Raw genomic sequence first — 19,222 nt, forward strand, 5'->3', positions numbered from 1 at the left:
ATGCAAAAATCTACATATAATTGCTTTGAATTATACTATTATACTCAATAGCAATCATTGCATGTACACATGCACATAATCACACAAAGAACCGTTGTTCACTTGGAGTTTTCAGGATTTCAACCGGTGATTGTTTTAACTGCAGTTAAATATGAACAAACTGTCTTCAAAAATTCAATAAAGTTCACAGTTTCCTAACGTTGAAGTCCAGAATGAACGTGTTCAAAGCATCCAAGTTTATAGAAAGCCATCAAGCTCACATATACATAAAATATGACTTTTAGCACCTAAACAGCTCTTTATCTGTGAGCGGCACATGTGGTTTTTGTGTTCAACGTCTGCAGGCTGTTCTTGAGAAAACATCTCAACTCATTATCGTTTCTTCCCGTGTGAAGAACTACAGCTAAGCTCCCTCAGCACATTCAGGCTAGCTTGGCTCCGCTTAACCGATCCTAGGAAGACGCCGCTGACCGCAGTACCAGGACAGGCCTGCGCTGTGCTCGGTAAGTGCTTGGAAAGAAACATTTCTTCAGTTAAACAGGCGTTTGAAGCAGCTACCGCGTAAAGGCGGGCTGCTTTTATAGCTACTTTGTTTTAATTAACGGAGCAACTAGCATTTGTGTTGGCTAAGCTAACGCGTTAAGGCGGGCTTGGGCACTTTTAATATTTTTTGCTGCAATAATTAAATACTCAGACTTATAAAAAACAATCTAGACAAACATCAAGGATTTTACCAGATAATTATTTTTTTGAGAAGAGCTCATATCATACAGCATTTTCCTTGTATTCAATTAGAGCGCTGTGATTGGATAAAAAAATGGCCTGTTTTTCATTGTGCTTCTTTTTGCATCCACTACAAATCTGCCAGTCACAAACAGGAGGATCTGCTTATTTAGGGGAGGTGTAAAACTGGGAGTAGATCCCCTCCAAGGAAATCCTGTGATCCACCAGCAAAATGTTCCTCTTCACTTTGGTGCTGGTGGTGCTGTTTCTACCGGAAGGCAAGTTTTTGATTACGATTAATATTATCCTAACATTGCATTATTTAGTGTGATTTCATTATATTTAGATTTTCTCCCATTAAAAATTACAATAATAATCTCTTTTCTACTTTTCTTGTTAAACTTTCAAACTTTTTCTTTCCCCTCTCTATTTTGTGCTGATGTGATTCAGCCATTTTGTCTTGGTTAAGAAAAGGATTTTGGCATTTAGAAATAATTTTATATAATAGTTTCCTTCATACTTTTGTTGACAATAATTGTTCATTTTCTCTTTGTTTTAATTAGCTGACAACCTGAAATGTAAATGTGAACCTGGCCAATATGGAACTTGCGCTAAGGAAATAACTGAATGTCCCTCAAAGTACGATTGTTGTTCAGTAACATCACAACTCTATTATTTAGGTACGTATTTGTGAGGTTTCCTGTTGATGATTCTTAGTTTGGGAACTCATCAGTTTAAAATTTGTGTTCTTTAATTACAGGTGGTGCAAAGTCTAAGCGGAACTCCAAAGATTGCATTATGTCTGAACTGTGTGTTAATTACTCTATCAGCTATGGAGCTTACAGAATTGTACAAAACACCAAGTGCTGCAGTGAAGATCTCTGCAACGCCCAGATTAACTACACAAAACTTGGTAATTAATTCATTGATTATGTTTTTCAATACTTTGCACAATTTGAATTTGCAGTGCTCACAAACGTTTTTTAACTAACTATAGATTTGGATTAAAAAACAGAATACACTTAGTTTTGTAATTCCAGCTTCATATACATGTTTTAGGAGAAACAAGTTGGTGACAAAAAATTAAAGCTTTTAAGAAAAAATTATAATAATTCTTAATTTCTTTTAAACTGAATAACTATCTCTGTATTTTAGTCTCCACTCCAAATAGAAAAAAGTGCTTCAGCTGTGATGAAGAAAACTGCATGAAAACCCTTAAATGTGCACGGGATGAAAACTACTGCGTTGATGTAAAAGGTAAGAGGCCAACATGTTTGCATGCTTCATATTTATCATCACAAGAACATTAAGACCAGATCCAAATGTGTTACTTGCATCATAACTATTTTCATTTTCACAGGATATACACAAGGAGAACGTTTCATGATGAAGGGATGTGCCTCTAAGTCGGTGTGCTCAGATAATTTTTCTTTAGTGATGAGTCAGTTAACTTCACGGCCCCCTGTAGCAAAGATTAGCTGCTGCCGGGGCAACTACTGCAACAGCGCTAGCAGCACCATCAGCCCAGGAAGCAAAAGCAGCGCCAGCAGCACCAGTCCCACCCTGCTGCTCCTGTTGGTGCCTCTGTTGTTTTCTATCTTATTTTCTTAGCTCACAGAAGCTACTGAATTGCTGCCATGTTTTCTTTTTAATCACAATTCATTTTATAAACCTGTTCTTTTTAATTGATTCTATAGCTTGGTTAGCTAAGCAGCATGTTATAATCAACAACATCCTCTATACTTTGTTGTTCTATACTAAAATAATCTTCCTCAATAAACACAATTTTTTTTAATTCTGGGTCCAGTACCGATCTGATTCTAAATGTTTAGTTTTGAAAAAATAAAATGACTTGATGTTATAGATGTGGAATAAACATGTTTCATTTTCTTTGATTTAATATTAAAACTTGTTTTAATCAAAGTTAAAAGCTTTCAGAGCCCAAGATTGTAGAGTTTGAATGGAAAACTAACCAACATGAATGTAAAACTCAACCTGGAGAGACTCAGAGAGAAAGTAGCTGTCTTACTTTCTTAGCTGGTAGAAATAATTGTATTGCTACCAGGTTTTCTTTTTATGCATAATTCATTTAATAAATCTGTTTTTTTCTTTTCATTGATTCTCTATAAATTCACTAAGATAAGACCAAGCAAAATTCTGTAAACATCCTCAATACTTCACTGCTGTTGTTCTCTAAAAACAAATCCTGCTGAATAAATGCATTAAAAAATAATTCTGTGTACTTTTCTGATTCTAAATGTTTATTTTTTGAAACTGATGCAACTGAGGAAGATTGACTGAAATGATTTAAAAACATGAACTGAAAGGCTGGGGGTAAAAGGAGAGAGGGAATAAAATTAGGTGTGAGTGAAGGATTTTTTTAAGATAACTGAATGGCTGTTGCCACATGAATAATTTGCTTTGTCAAAAAATGCGTCCCTCCTCAAACATGAAGAAATAAAGAGTTAAGAGTGAAATAGCTTTTTCTACATAATCACCTGTTCTCTGAGCTAAAGGTATGAGTTTCATACCAACAGGACAATATTTGGGGAATATCGTCCAGCTTTAACCTTTTACAATCTAAAACTCTCACCACTTTCAAATACATAATGTTTTACATTTACTCAATTTAAATAGATTAATTTATCAAACATGTTTTATCCAAATGTTCAGAGGATCTTTGGACACTAATCCTGTCATTAGTGCATAAGTCCTCTATTTGTGCCAGACATAATCTAATTCAATGCAAACTTGTTTATTGCACTTATTATATAAACACGTCTGGCCAAGTTTTACACCAACGTTTCTCCTGCCTGTGATAGAGGCCAACATTCTCCAGGCAAGTTGATCCACACTATCTGGCTTTGTCCTCAGCTTATTGGTCCAAAGCTTCTGATGATGCACATTTATTTAATTTTGAAGCATTTTATGTTAAAATGTGTAAAAACTATTATCATTTTCTGTTTGATCTCTTTAATTAAACAGAATATTGAATAACTTGCTGTTTCTATACGTTTTGGTTAATTCAAGGTTCAAACTACTAACCTTGAGCTATCAAGGTTAGTAGTTTGTTATAAACAACCAGACTACATGGCAAGATGTAATCATGGAACTCTGCTAATAAATATTCAAACTATATCAGTTTTTCCTGTAAAATCAGATCGTTTTGTTATTTTGGGGATCAAACAGATTATTTGTGCTTAAAGTCACAAATGTCTTGAAATGGCTCTTGGCTCACACCTCTGCTTTATTCTCTAACTGCAGCAAAGTGCTGGAAACTGGTTTCACTGGACACAAGATTTCCTCTTCTGCAAGACTAAAGGACCAACAATGAATCATGTTCATTTAAAAATCTGTGAGCTGTAATCATCAGTCTTTAAAATTAAAGCATAAAATGCACTGTGATGAACCTTGGTGTAAATTCAAACTGGAAGATGCTTTTCTTTTCATCTGCTCAGTCAATCACCTCATCATGCGCCTCCTTCCCATCTACGCCGATCTCGTCTGGGTCGGGCCTGGTTAATACTTGAATGGTAGACTGCCTGGGAATACCAGGTGCTGGAAGCTTTTACTGGCTCTTTTACTAAAATGTGAAAGATGATACTAAAGCAAAAATGTATCACAGCAGAGGTAAGAATACATGTAGAAGTGGTCAGTGGTGAGTTAAACAGTGTGAAAATGCAAAAGTCTTTAGTGCCCCCTGGTGGTGGCAAAAGCACCTGATATAGTAATACCAGGTGCGGTAAGATGTAGCCACCACCAGGGGGCACTAACAACTCTTTAACTCCACATTTTCACACTTTATAAATTCGGCACAGATCAAAAACTTCTGCGTTTATTCATACCTCTGACACATGTTGCTTCAATGTTATCTTTCACAAAATATATTTTTGCTAATAAACATTTAGAATCAGATTTTTTATATATATATTTTGGTTTTTGTTTACTAAATTTATAGAGAATCAGCTCAAAGAAAAAGAGCAGACTTATTAAATGAAATTTGCTTAAACAGAAAACATGGCAGCAATGCTGTTGTTTCTATAAGCTACGAACATGAGACAGAAAATAACAGTGACAGCAACTGGACCAGCAGGGGGCGTACTGGCACTGCTGGTCCTGTTGCAGTAGTCGCCCTGGCAACAGCTAAACTGTTCTGCATCTAATAGATCCATCTCCTGCTGAATTCACTGTGAAGATGAAAATAAAGTTATGTTGTCAGTAACATGTTTGTTTCTGGTCTTAGCAGGATAAATACTCATTATGTAAAAACATGATATTCTCTTTCCTGATACTGTGATGCAGGAGTTTTCATTCCCTTCACAGTTGAGGGATTTCATGCAGTTTTCTCCTTCACAGCTGAAGAACTTTTTTCCATTTGGGTTGAACTTCTAGTCTAAAGAACTGCAGAATCATAACATTTTTTTCTTCAAAGCTCTCACTTTTTTTATTGTCACCAGCTTGTTTCACCCAAAATATCTGCATAGGTATGGACCTAAATTGGGACCGCAAAGGTTCTTCAGAAGAAAAAATATTGAAACTGGGAAAAACGTTTGAAATTAAAAAATAACATTTGAAACTAAGAAAATATTCAAAACTACTTTTTAGATTTAAGATATTTTTGAGCTTCAGATATGTCCAAGGGCCTTTCTTCTGTTCACAGCTTGTTCTCAAATTACTTGACAACACTCAGATTATTTGTGTCCATTTTCTCTATTTGTTCTGATCTGGTTTTTGTGGATACTGGATTTTGTTTGGGGGGGAAATGGACCATCCCCATATGCTGTCTCCCATCCAAGTACTAACCAGGTCCGACCCTGGTCAGTTTCCGAGATCAGACGTGTTCAGGGTGGTATGGCCGTAAACGATGAACCAACAGCCACACAATTTGTCTGTCACAAAGCAGCGATAGAAATGTGCTTTGATAAATGGTTGTTTCTTTTGATTATCTTCATCACGTAATCTTGGGTCAAAGCTGAATCGGTACATACACGTGTATGTACATACATGTATGTGTATGTACCGATGCCACATGTGGTTAAAATGCCTAAAATAATGAAACAGTTTGGGCTAAGCTGCTCCATTTTAAACTACACGCGGAACTAAACACTATAGACCAGGTGCAGAAATTCAACACGTGAATATTTTCTAAATTACTTCCGATGTACCTTTTGCTAGACAGACTAAACCTTTATGGTGTGAGCAAATAATTGCAAAATATAGACAAAAATATGAAAAACAATGTAAGGGAACCGCACCAAAATAAACATCTGGGCACAAGCACAACATATTTTTCAGGAAATAAACAGCAGTGAGCTTTTACCCACCAGCAGGGGGCACTAACCACTTTTACTCTGCATTTTCACACTTCTCTTAGCTAAGCATGCACAAAACACACTCACACACACACACACACCGATAAATTACACATACTTCTGGCACATTTTGCTTCTCTGTCATCTTTCATTCACCAACATTTTTAAGATGCTGTAAACCGAGTTATGTCTTCCACCAAGCCAGCAGACCTCATCGTGGCATTCCCTCTCTCATAAAAGAAAGGCCATGAGAAAATCTTCAACTTTTAACTATTTAAATGAATAATTGTTTTAACTCCATTTGCATCAAACAGTTTTTAAGAACTGAAATATGGAAGTTCACTGTTCCTTGCACGTCTGTCACTTCCGTAACAGCAGGTGTGAGCAGACAAAACATTCCCGGGGGAAATAAGCAGGAGTGAAGGCTTTTAGGGCCTAAAAGATGCCAGCCAGAGAGGGGAGTGGCTGTCTGCTGTAAAAAATCAATGGGTGCACTGTGCACCCACTTATCAGCCGTGACTGATAGTTTTTCGAGAACAATCTAAAACACGACTTAATCAGTTGATAAATAGCCTTTTTCCCCAATTTCACATTGTTTCTGAACTGCTCGAGCTTTGTTCTTTAGAGCAGGAATGCTCAATACGTCGATCCGGGAAGGTTTAGAGTCGGTCTCGGCATCAGGTGACAAACTGGACACCGCCAGGACGCTGAGAGCAGCACGTCCACCTCTGACCCGCTTAACGAAACGTTCATAACTTTATTAAAGAACAACGACAACAACAACAAAAATCAACAAAACGTGTTCAAATTAATGACCCGACAAAAATAATAATCTCAGTAATTATTGTGTCAACAAGGTGTTGCACGTGCAGAGGGGGCAAAAGGGGCTTGAACTCCTGCCCCTTCATCCTTGATGCCTCTAGTGTCCTTTTTTATCTGTATGTCAGAAGGCCTGCTTGTGTCCCTCAGCAATAATATTTAGGTAAATATAATAATTTAGCTAAATAAACTAGTCTGGCTGCCTTCAGTCTAATGACTCTCAGTTTCTCTGCCTCCATGTTGTTCAGAACCGGATCCATTCGGAGGAGGAGGGCGGATCTGTGCCCTCTAACTATCAAATTATGGGCAAGAATATTTTTTCATACACTGGTTTGTGAATAAAAACGTAGGTCTGATGTTGACGTTAGAAAAACTGTTTCTATTTTCGTAATTGTCCTTGCAGTAGTGGAGAAAAAACCCGCCTCGCCCCTAAACACAGAAATGCTTCGGCTGCAGAGAAACTTCTGACTTTAACTTAATTATTCTGCTAAAGGCCCGGTTCACTACAGGCAGTCTGAGTTCCAGGTAGATTCCAGGTAGATTCCAGGTAGATTCCAGAGATGAACAAAGCAGTGGCTGTTCATGCAGGGCCGGCCCAAGGTAATATAGGGCCAGAAACTCCCCGCCCTCTGAAACCCTTAATAAGAATCTCAGCGTCACTAACATGTTTAAATATACATATATGTATATATACTGTATATCCTAAATATATATATACATAATTTTGTACAATTATGTCATAATTTGTAAAAAATTATTATATATATATATATATATATATATATATATATATATATATATATATATATATATATATATATATATATATATAACTGAAGAATTTAGTTTTAAGAAATTTTAAAACTGAATTTGTTCTGGGAAAGTACCATAGTAACGAATGTATTGTTTTATTTACTCATTATTTAGTACAAATACTCTTTTTTCATTTCAGGTATTTTTAATGTTAAAGTTTTGTTAATGTTGTCTATTTATCTTGTCCAGTTTTCTGAGCAGTGCTAGAAATGCGCTGCGATTCTAGCCGGTTCTCATTTTGAGACCAAAAATAAGTCTGGCAGATTTAGATATGTCATTATTTTACATTCAACCAAGAAGATGGAAACTAAAGACAATTTTGGACAGAAAACTATTGAACTTTTTAATTTACTTTCATTCCAAAAATGGCATGAAGAAAAATAAATATTCACACCCTTCTCAAAAATCAATGGAAAAGTTTTTACTGGCATTTCAGCAGTCAGTCTCATGGTTTCTGAGTTGCATGTTTTCACAGGTGTGGAATAAAAACTGTCTCTCTTGCTCCTGAGCACCTGCTCTTCTGACAAAAATCACTGAGTTCATTGTGTTTTTTTGTCAGTTTCATAAGCCTGATAGTCAGGTGACAGAGCCATAAAAAGGAAGAGAAAGTGTACAAGCAGTCAGCATGTTCTCTGTGGTTTGCAGTGATTATTACTGCAAAATGACTATTGAATAAAAGTCATAACCATGTGAGCTTAGATAAAATGAAAGAAAAAAATTAACTTTGTAACCATCTGCCTATTAACCAATGATAAAAAATATGCAACGAAATGACCAAAGAAATGAGCCGAAAACTGCTGTATTTGTGGCTACATCAGCTTAGCACAATTCAAATTGTTGTTCTTTAAATTGCATTTAACACTTTTTTAAAAAAAATGTATTTAACTTCAAATCAAGGTATGTCGTTTTTGACTGGCCCGTTTCATTAATTTATTTTTAATTATTCTGTTGAACCATATTTCAAAAGCGATGTCTGCTTTTCATTGGTTCATCTTCATTAATTCCGTATTATTATTATTATTACTTTCATTAATTTAAAATTACTTCAGTAACCATTGTGGGTCATTAAAAGAGGGGCATCAACAATTTTGTTCTCATGTGTAAATTTTGTTTGTTTTTTATTGCACAAGGCTTTGAGACACTTGTCAGGAAATCAAGCTAAATCAAGCAGAGACTGCAGTTTTGCTTATTGACCAATTAGGTTTAAATTTAGTCTCACCTGACCGGATGACTTTCTTCCACATGTTCACTGTCCCTTACAGCTTGCAAGCGACTTATTTGACTTTCTTCTTCCTACTTCTTTATGTAGTGAATGACTAACAATGTCTTGAGATTCTGAGCTGTGAATTTCCATGTATCTAAAAATATTCCTGGCATCAAATAGTTCTTAATTCCAGCTGGTTGCACAGTTTTTTTTTATTCAGTGGATTTAGGGGGGAAAGAGGTGAATGCAAATGCACACCACACCTTTCACATTTTTATTTTGTAAAAGGAATATAAATATCCTTTAATTGCCACATCGTGGGTAAATTCAAAAGTAAATACAAGCATGCATATTCAAACTAAGGTATGAAATATAAAGACAGAAAAGAAGAATAAGAGAATTTACATCACAAGAAAAATAACACTATATTGTTATTACAAAGACAATACTCCAATTAAAAGAAATGTGCAACTGAGTAGGGACTTTAAAAAAAAAATACTAAATGTTCTTAAAAATCAACTGGGAAAAATGCTAATAGAGCAGTGAAGTGAACACATCAAACATTTTGGCACCATGATTTCCCCCTGTTTTTCACAGCTACATGCTACTTTATGTTGCTTTAAAGTCGGGGGTTATAGCAAAGTATTAAAAAAAATTTTGAATAGTGAAAAAATTTGCAAAGAATTGTACGTTTATGAAGGTTTATGCCTGGTTTTCATAACCAGACATAAAAACTACTGATGGTTGATTTTTGGCGCCCTCTGGTGGTTAAATCCAAGTTGTTCGGATAGATTGAGAAAAGCCGACTTTGGTCAATTTTACATATTTCTATTTCATTACCAAGATAAAGATTCACGTTATTGTTTAACGTCCGTTAAATCAGCGAGGATGACAAGAACAATGAAGGGAACCTCATTTCATTTTAAAGCGGAAGGAGCGGAAAGCCACAGTTAGTCAGCAGGATCACATGAGCTCCGTTCATGTGACCGATTCACGTGTTCACAGCAATAAATAAGACCAGACCAGCCGTAAAACAGCAGGCAGAGACTGGAGGGTCGAACTGGGCCGACCCGCAGAGTAAGGTGACACCAAAAACCCATCAATAAGCGACAGGTAGGTTGTTGTTTTCTTACATTGAAGCTCCTAAGGAAATAAGTGGTTAGAAAAACCACATTTCACAAAAATAGTTGCTAAACTACACAGCTAACTTAGTTACTCTTCTTGTTTTTAAAATTAAAATTAAAGATCGAGTGAAAAGACACGATAAAGACAGGCTATGCTTTCTTTGGATTTATTTTATTTTTGTCTTGATTTGCACGTTTTTAGCCGCAGTTCCTTGATGGCTGCAGTCTTCGGGGTAAACATGAAGCAGGTGGTGCAAATTAGTTCAAACATGGGCCCTGATGTATACAGATGTAATGATATGGATTTAAACAAACAAAAAACGAAAGAAAGGTGGTGCCGAAAAACGGCGATCCCTTCACACACAAAGGAGTCCAGCAGCAATACGGTTATGAAATATGACACTGAAGTCAGTTAGACAGGAAATGGAAACTGAAACCGTTTTTTGTAAGAAGGCCCAAACAAAATGGCTTATGTCAAATCTAAATGTTACAAAAGGGGATCAAAACACCCGAGAGACTTCAGCTAAATAACCATCAGTTTAAAATAAAAACCTTTACTGTAGCATGAAATAAATAAATCTTTAAGTTTGAAACGAGGAAAGACTTGCTCGGTTGATTACGCAACGGCTGTTTTCCCTGTTATCAGGTTTTATTGTCGGTGAGTTTCCAATCAGAGCCTGCGGTGTTTTTGTCAATCTTTGTCACCTCGTTTGCTCTCACAGAGAGGGAATGTTGTAAAACATTAATTTACTCCACCTATTCATCACCATAAAAGCTGGTACAGCCCTAAATTACCCAGTTAAAGGAACCAGCTGAACTTTACTGTAAAAACAAACTCGTACTAGACTTACCGTAGTTTATCCCCTTTAGAACAACATGCCATGGTCTGTTTTTTGATTTTTCAGTTTGGTTGTTTTACTGTGCTAAAATTAACGCACACTCAAAAAAAAAAGTTTGACATGCATAAGCCTCTGATGACCTCACATAAGGCCAGGGCTGGACAATAAATCAGTATCTATGTGCTCCGATAGATATCAATAGATAGAACAACTGATAAAATATTAATTGAACTCTGATCCAGAACCGCACAGCATTCTGGGGGATGTAGGCAAAGGAAAGGCTTCTCACAGCCAGCTGAGAAAAGTTGAATCATCTACCTTAACGCAATCACTCTTTGGTAACCTAGCAACAACCTTCAGAGTAACTGGCACAGCAGCAGTTTAAGGTTTGCCACTGTGTCTCGTAAACAACTGCTTGGAGTAAAAATGGTGGCTAAGAGGAAAGGTCACGGTGGCTAAGAGGAAAGGTCACACCACTAGTTTGACAGCATTTCAGAAGATTAAAACAAAGAACTAATCAATAACTATCTATTGACTGCTATGAAAGTCATATCATGAAAGGTTTTGAAGCCCTGCTCTAAACTGAGATCGGTTAGCTAGATTTTCCGTTTAGTCAGCATCTAACTGAAAAACCTTACTGAGTATCGAGGGCTTGAGAGACCCTGTTTGAGGTTATCTGGAAAGATTAACGGAAAGGTCATCAGTCATTTCTGGGGCCTGATCTGCTGCTGACTCATTAAGTTATGATGTCATCTTAAACCTCTTAATGGAAAAAAAAAACAAACTCAGCCCTCTTCTAAGAGTTCGCTTCCAGCTTGTGACTGAGTGGAGGTTGTTTGTGCATTGTCCAGTGACTCAGCAGCTTTTTCTCAGTCGTACCGTCTGGAGCTTTGAAAGCAAGCTGTGAAGTTTTAATTGCTGTGAAGAAGTGAGAAATGCAGATGGGCAGAGTTGGTGTTTCACTTCCCCAAGTCGCACTGGAAACGTGTTTTTAATTAAACCATTTCTTCAAATAAATCAGAAGATTCCTCATTAGGAGTCAAAGGCAAGCACGTACACCTGTATACAAAATGTATTTAAAACAAATAACTAAATAAGATTTATAATATTCTTTGCCTATTCCTTATTAATATGCTAGGCTCTGTTTTTTATGATGACTAGCAGTTCTTGAAACATCAACTTAGTGCTAACACCCTTTTAGAAAGGGGAAACTATTTTTCCTGCTTCTGTTTTGCTGACGGTAACCCATGATCATCTGTCATGTGATTCATTACTAATTTCTCAAGAATTTCTAGGTTTAAAACTTGCTGGAAGGATTCATGCCCAAACAGGTGTTTGTGGTGAGAGGAAGAGACTTTCCAAAAGGAACAAAGTTTAAAAACCAAAATAAAAGGAGTCTGCTTTTATTTTGTACCACAATGCTCATCATTTACTATACTTTTGTTTTTTAGCTGGACTTCCTTCATCTTCTAGTTGCCTTTAATAAACAATAGCTATGATCCATTTCTCAAAACATTTGTATTTGCGCAATATGAACAGTATCTACAGACTTGAGTTGGGATGGGCATTTATAGTACTGTTTATCATAGATATTTTCTTGTAATACTTATTGTCTCGATAAATTTCAGTTAATGATGATAAATCCGAAACTGACAGTATTATTGGAAATATTATTTGTACCATTTTCTCCACTGTTCGTTTTACGAGGGCATCAAAAGTATCAGGAAATATGATTGAATACAGTTCAATATAAATCACATTCCTTTTAGTAGGTGGCATCCTCAAGCGCAATATTTGTGACTGTTTTTTTGTTTTTAATCACATTATTACCACAAAATAATGGTGGTAATATTTTAAGATATGGACTTAAAATATTAAGTCCATATCACCCAGCCCCTAGACTTGAATTTACCCCTCCAAGTGTTCTGGTTTGTATTTTCCATGTCTTGCATTAGGTTTCGATTATGTTTAGTGATGCGGTTTGTTAACATTGTAGGAGACTTGACTGAGAACAGTTGCTACTTTATCTTTGAACTTGTATCTCCACCAGGCGTGGAAATGTCTAATCTGCTGTAACATTTTGCTGGTCTAGCAGCTTTAGGAGTGTATCCAAGAGGGAAACATTGTTCATTCAGGTGCAACATTTTCATGGGAATTTCACCAAAAAATGCAAACACTTTAGTCATGGAGCAAAAAACGTGAAAATTTTATTTTTTCCCCTTTTTAATTAATTTTTTTTCTTGTGTGTGTTGGGCAGAATGTTGTGTGTAACTCTATTGGCGCTGGCTGCCAGCTTGACTGTGAGCCTGGCCAGACCCAACATCCATCCTCTGTCCAGTGAAATGGTCAACTACATCAATAAGCTCAATACAACCTGGAAGGTGAGTTTATTCTTGTTTTTCCTCCAGAATCCTGTGAATGTTTTACTAATTCATATTTCCACTCTGCAGGCTGGCCACAACTTCCGTGATGTTGACTTCGGCTATGTCAAAAACCTCTGCGGCACTTTGCTTAAGGGACCTAAGCTGCCTATCATGTAAGCCTCACAAGATCAATAGAAATGTAATATTTCTAGATGCATTTTCAACTTCTACTTTCAATATGTTTGAAGGTAGATGCTTTTTATGAGCCAAAACAAGCCAGTTCATCCTTGAGAATTGGAAGGAAAATGATTTATGGCTTAAGAAAAAAATCTTCTTGGATACCCCCAAATAAAATCCAGTTAAACCAGTTGTGTTTAGAGGTACAGCTATATGTAATCTATGTTTAAACTGAGCTTGAATACAAGAGACCAAATCTCAACCGTTTTTGATGTAGATTCAAAACACTGTTTATATCAAAACTGTCATGTTGTGGGGATGCTTTTGATAGGAACGCTGGTGAGCTTATTGTGCAAAATTCAAATTTTTTTACTCTCCCATTTTGGTCTCGACTGCCTCTGAAAACAACTCAAGCATTTAGAAAAAGCACCAAGCCGTTTTTGGCAATAAATTAATGTTTTGTTGTCTGGAAAACGAGCCGTTTCAAAAATTGTTTCAAAATTCAATTTAATTCAAAAATTAATTTGAATGTTAAGTCACATTCAACGGGCAGTCCGTCGTTCCCTAGCAACACAAGCTGAGCTCCAGCATGTTTGGTCAGCTGGTTTTACTGCTGTATGGTCTGTACAATGGCTGCTGGAAAAGACAAGTGTTTTGTTGTTGATTAACCAACCAGAATCCACTTGCCACATTCCTGCAGGTTGTGCAGGAGGCTCTACGTCTGCTTTTCAAAGATGTGCAGTTGTGTAATTACGCATCTGTTTGCAGTCATTTTCCCAAGAGTGTAAACGTTGAGTGTAAGCGTTGAGCAGCAGCTTATTTGGATTTAAAGTGACAGGAGGCCCTAAAACAGGGGTGTCAAACTCTAGTCCTCCAGGGCCGCAGTCCTGCAACTTTTAGATGTGCCTCTGCTGCATCACCTGAATAGAATAATTAGGTCATTAGCAAGGCTCTGGAGAACTGATCTACACAAGAAGGAGGTAATTAAGATATTTCATTCCAGTGTTTTGTACCTGTGGCACATCTAAAAACTTCAGGACAGCGGCCCTTGAGGACTGGAGTTTGACACCTGAGTCCTAAAAAATCTCTAGGAGCTCAAAACAGGCAGAACTGAGCAGACTAACATCTCATTATCTAAGAATGATTTTGTCCAAAAAAAATAGATGGAACATGTCTTTCGTAAACCTGTCCTAGCCTTTTCAAGGAAGCATAATAATTCACCTTTAAGTCCGAGGCTTAGGCTCACCTTGTAGAAGAACAAACAACCGTAGAAACAATGGAGTAGTTATTAAAAAAAGCATATTTAAATATTGAAATCGACTATTTAAGCTACGTTCAGTTCAGAGTCTGTGGTGAGATTTAAATTCAGATGCTCTCCATCCTGTCTGAAGTGGCTTGAGCCATTTTGCCAAAAATAGGTCAACATTTCTCGATATTAATGGCTCCAGTTTCTCAAAATTATATGTTGCAGCTTCTGCTGATTTAAAAATGTGTAAAGTAAATAGTTTCATGGGGTAACACTGTCTCTTCAGGGTCCAGTATGCAGAAAGCATGAAGCTGCCAGCAGAATTTGATTCCAGAGAGCAGTGGCCCAACTGTCCCACCCTGAGGGAGATCAGAGACCAGGGCTCCTGTGGATCCTGCTGGGTGAGGGAAACTCATCGCTAAATTATAAATGCAAATTCAGCTTTCAGCTTTTTTTTAAATAAAACTTTGAACACTTTTATTTTAGTAATTCTCATGCCATGTGGTTGTTCTGCCTGTAGGCGTTTGGTGCAGCAGAGGCTATCTCTGACCGTATCTGCATTCACACCAACGGGAAGGTCAGTGTGGAGATCTCCCCTCAGGATCTGCTCACCTGCTGCGACGAGTGTGGAATGGGGTAGGTCCTTCAAAGTTTGTCTTCCTTTGGACATAATTCTGACTTTTATTAGCTTGGTCAGTGACTAAACTCGTGATTTAACACTTGGTTAGCGTTGTGCTTGTACAAAGTATTTGCTACACAGCTAACCTTAAGTGGATAGTATAAATAATCCTTTAAAAACATTTTTTGTCAAAGTAACTTGTGTTTAAAGTTTATATGACTCCAAAATGAGTTCCAGTTTTTGAATGTGATGCAGGATAATTGCATCATCCTGCATCACGTCTACAGAGATGGTGATTCATTTATATTTTGTTTCTTAAGATGTGGTGGTGGCTATCCTCCTCAAGCTTGGGAATTCTGGACCACAGATGGACTGGTGACTGGAGGGCTCTATAACTCTCATATTGGTAAGTTCATTTACACAAGTGTTCATCTTAAAAGTGAAAATAAGTCAAGATGAGAATATAACAATATCTCACAACGCAGTGTTGAATGCTGGCGTAATGATTCAAATTATTATGATTTTGAATGGCTATATGCAAACTATCTTGTTTTTGGCTGAGAATGGCATATATGCATCAAAGTCCATTGTTTTTTATTTTAAATATATATTTTGAATTGGTGTCAGTGGTACAGAAATTCCATCTTGAAGGGGGGAAAAAAAGAACTTTCTCAAAAATACATGGTCTAGTCAAATTTTATTCAGTTTGTGTCAACACTAAGATTTACCAAATAAATACCGAAGGATGCAGATGGTTTACACTTTCTTGATGAAATCTTCTTCTAAAAAGTATTTTTTTTCTTTTAAAGTTTTCAAAATAATAGCAGATTCTTTATTTATGAAGGAATTTAAGTTTCAGAATTTATAAACAGGCTCTCACCTTTTCACAAGGTATGTATAGGTCTATTTTATGCCCTGCATTGTTTTTCCAACTAAATTATACTTTGGTGTGCAATCGGTGTAAAATATTTGTCTAATTAAAATCTCTATTCAGTGTTTCTCAGTTTTTGGATGCTAAAATGACTGATTAGTCCGTGGTAACACTTGAGTCGTTGTGTTTCTTGCAGGTTGCAGGCCGTACACAATCGAACCCTGTGAGCACCACACCAACGGCAGCAGACCTCCCTGCACTGGGGAGGGCGGCAACACGCCAGACTGTGTTAAACAGTGTGAGACTGGATACACACCAAGCTATGAAAAGGACAAATACTATGGTAAGAATGCTGCCGAGCAGTTCAGATGAGCGTAACTGAGCTGTATGTTTACATACTTGCTGCTCATTGTTTAGCAAAAATCAAAATACAAACATAGTCTTGTAGAAATAACAAAATCAGTCATTCAAGACACATTTAATGACGATAAGATGTGAAGATTTAATTCTGCTGCAGTTTAAAAATGGCTTGTTTGAAAGAAGTATTTGAAGGGAACATATTATGCAAAATTCTCTTTTTACTTGTTTTTATATTTTTATTTGGGTCTTGACTGTTTCTAAAAACAACCCAAGTGCTTAAAACACTCGGCTGTTTTCTTTTTCGACAAAAACGTTAATGTTCTTTAACATCTGGAAAATGCAATCTTTCAAAAACCTCCCAACTGTTAAGTCACATTAGACAAGCAATTACCTAGCAACCCAAGCTCAGCCTCGTTACCTAGCAACCGAAGCTGACCGCCTGCATGTTAGGTCGGTTCTTATTACTGCTGTACGAGTTGTACAATGGCTGCTGGAAAAGACAAGTGTTTTGTTGTTGACTTGCCATCCAGAAACCATTTGATGCATTCTTGTTGGTTATGCAGGAGGCTCCACTTCCGCTTTTCAAAGACATACAGTAGTGTAATTGCCCATCAGTTTGCAACCATTTTCACGTGTGAGTGGCCAGCAGCAGCTTATTCAGATTTAAAGAGACAGGAGGCCCTAAAACAGCTCATTTTGAAAGCAATCAAAGTAGGCAGAACTAACCTCAATAAAATCTGATTATCTAAGAATATGTGCAAAAATGTAATGTATTATATAGCCCATCGAACTTTTCTAACCTGTTCAAGGAAGCATAATAGGTGACCTTTAAGAATCATCACTATTGGACACATACAGGATTTTAACCTGAAGTTTGTTGCAGGTAAAACGGCTTACAATGTACCACCAGAAGAAGATCAGATCAAATCAGAGATCTACAAGAATGGACCTGTAGAGGGAGCGTTTAAAGTCTACTCAGATTTCCCTTCCTACAAGTCTGGTAAGAAGAGCAGCATAAAATACTCTTACAAATATAATCTCAGCAGACCACGGACGGGTGAAATGATAACTGCTCCTGATTTGCTTACTGTATTTCTTCTGTCCTCATCAGGTGTGTATCAGCATGTGTCAGGAAGTTATGTGGGAGGCCATGCCATTAAGATCCTGGGCTGGGGAGAGGAAAATGGTGTTCCTTACTGGCTCTGTGCAAACTCCTGGAACACTGACTGGGGTGATAATGGTGAGCAGGAATTTACTAGCATTAACTAAATTGCACTAGGCTCCAGTGTTGGCACATTTCGATAATGCGTCAAACTGAAAACACACCAAACCTAATCTGGACACCAGTTTTATAGATATAAGCAGGCTTATAGATGTGTGTCTATTCTAATTAACCCTCATATCGCCCACACAAAGCTGTGACCTATGTATGCTTTCACTCAGTCAAGAGCCTCCATTCATTTCTTGTTTTATACTGAACATTAAATATACTAAGTTCACTTTATTGCTTTAATTTTCAGGATACTTTAAAATCCTCCGTGGATCAGATCACTGTGGCATTGAGTCTGAGATCGTGGCTGGAATTCCCAAGTAAAACCCAAGGTAAGCTCAGTAATGACTGACTATTTAAAAAGGAAATATTACTTTAAATATGACTTCATGAAGTTTGTTTCTACTTCCAGGTTTTATGCTGCATCACCGCCAGAGGGCGTCACACTCCACTGTCATTGAACAAAGTATACTTCTGCACAGCATGGCATTTGAGGAGGGGAATTCAAACTCCCGTAGTTTTTAAGTGAATTTCAGATTGGAGACAAACTGTTGTTGCACACAATTAATTTTTTTTTTCTATGTTGGTCTGTTTTAGGACACTCTCATATTTCCCTTCATTTTTTTTCCTCTTTTTTTTTAATTGCTTGGAAAAAAGATGTCTCGTTATAAAGATGAAGCAATTCTTGTGTTGCACCGATGAAAATTGAGGACCATTTTTGGATCCATGCAGCATCAAACTGAATGGCGTTTTTAAAAACACTCCAATGAGCAGAGATGTTTCTCAGAACATATTTCATCATGCAATGACCCTTGATACTTTTTCTTTTCTTTTCATTTTTAGATAACAAATTATACTCTGTACTACCGAATGTCATAATGTACTGCCTGTAATGGGAGCCTGTTATTTTTAAGCATTTTAAAAGTAGCTTACAAGGAGATGGAGTGAGATTTTTACTGCCAATATAATCAGATGCTGGGAATTGTTCATTTGAATTTATTAAATGAATCTTTGGTTGCCAGTATTGTGGTTCTCATTTTGTCTCGCTCTCTCAGAAAAATCTTTTAAACCCTTGTAAGACTGTTTACTAGAAAGAAATGTACTCTTTAGAGACGTGTATGTCTTTCACTTAATCAACAAGAACATTTAAAGTGATATGCATTAGACATCAAGTTAGTCTTTATTTATTGCATATTTGGCTCATTATAGCTCTTTCATAATGAACTTGACTAAAACAATGGATTTCATTAAAGCGTTGAGTTGTTTGAAACAGAGATCATGTGTACAAATTGGCACCAAAATTGATTTGATGTCCAAGGAGGGAGAAATTTTGCCTGTACTTGAGGGAAAATATCCCTGAACTTCTTTTTAATGTGTTTATTCTATCTGGTTGATCTCCAAATGTTACAGCAGGCTCTGTAGTTAGAAGATAACATTAAAACACCAAAGATTGTGTACAAACAAGAAGTTTCCCTTTAATAA

At 36.8% G+C, this 19,222-nt stretch overlaps 2 protein-coding genes across 2 annotated transcripts; both read left to right on the forward strand.

Moving 5' to 3' along the window:
* The first annotated feature begins 347 nt into the window (after positions 1-347).
* Positions 348-2,529, forward strand: LOC111608400 (phospholipase A2 inhibitor and Ly6/PLAUR domain-containing protein-like). Its single transcript, XM_023332368.1, has 6 exons — positions 348-503; positions 869-1,001; positions 1,287-1,403; positions 1,484-1,636; positions 1,879-1,980; positions 2,084-2,529. The coding sequence occupies exons 2-6, from the start codon at positions 956-958 to the stop codon at positions 2,332-2,334; spliced, it is 669 nt and encodes a 222-aa protein (XP_023188136.1). The 5' UTR covers positions 348-503; positions 869-955; the 3' UTR covers positions 2,335-2,529.
* A 7,309-nt stretch (positions 2,530-9,838) lies between these two features.
* Positions 9,839-18,761, forward strand: LOC102226401 (cathepsin B-like). The gene is made up of 11 exons (XM_005804221.2): positions 9,839-9,984; positions 13,092-13,215; positions 13,285-13,370; positions 14,907-15,021; positions 15,141-15,256; positions 15,560-15,645; positions 16,307-16,453; positions 17,354-17,470; positions 17,582-17,710; positions 17,991-18,072; positions 18,153-18,761. The coding sequence occupies exons 2-10, from the start codon at positions 13,093-13,095 to the stop codon at positions 18,062-18,064; spliced, it is 993 nt and encodes a 330-aa protein (XP_005804278.1). The 5' UTR covers positions 9,839-9,984; position 13,092; the 3' UTR covers positions 18,065-18,072; positions 18,153-18,761.
* Positions 18,762-19,222: the final 461 nt, after the last annotated feature.

The sequence above is a fragment of the Xiphophorus maculatus genome, chromosome 4 (assembly GCF_002775205.1).
Source record: "Xiphophorus maculatus strain JP 163 A chromosome 4, X_maculatus-5.0-male, whole genome shotgun sequence".
NCBI classification, from domain to species: Eukaryota; Metazoa; Chordata; class Actinopteri; order Cyprinodontiformes; family Poeciliidae; genus Xiphophorus; species Xiphophorus maculatus.

What these genes read in the sequence shown, in the direction of transcription:
- LOC111608400 (XM_023332368.1), top strand. Translation starts at nt 956, where the DNA reads ATGTTCCTCTTCACTTTGGTGCTGGTGGTGCTGTTTCTACCGGAAG. An exon ending in ATCACAACTCTATTATTTAG is followed by an intron (nt 1,404 to 1,483) that starts GTACGTATTTGT and finishes CTTTAATTACAG; the next exon opens with GTGGTGCAAAGTCTAAGCGG. An exon ending in CTACTGCGTTGATGTAAAAG is followed by an intron (nt 1,981 to 2,083) that starts GTAAGAGGCCAA and finishes TCATTTTCACAG; the next exon opens with GATATACACAAGGAGAACGT.
- LOC102226401 (XM_005804221.2), top strand. Translation starts at nt 13,093, where the DNA reads ATGTTGTGTGTAACTCTATTGGCGCTGGCTGCCAGCTTGACTGTGAGC. An exon ending in GCTCTATAACTCTCATATTG is followed by an intron (nt 15,646 to 16,306) that starts GTAAGTTCATTT and finishes TGTTTCTTGCAG; the next exon opens with GTTGCAGGCCGTACACAATC. An exon ending in CACTGACTGGGGTGATAATG is followed by an intron (nt 17,711 to 17,990) that starts GTGAGCAGGAAT and finishes TTTAATTTTCAG; the next exon opens with GATACTTTAAAATCCTCCGT.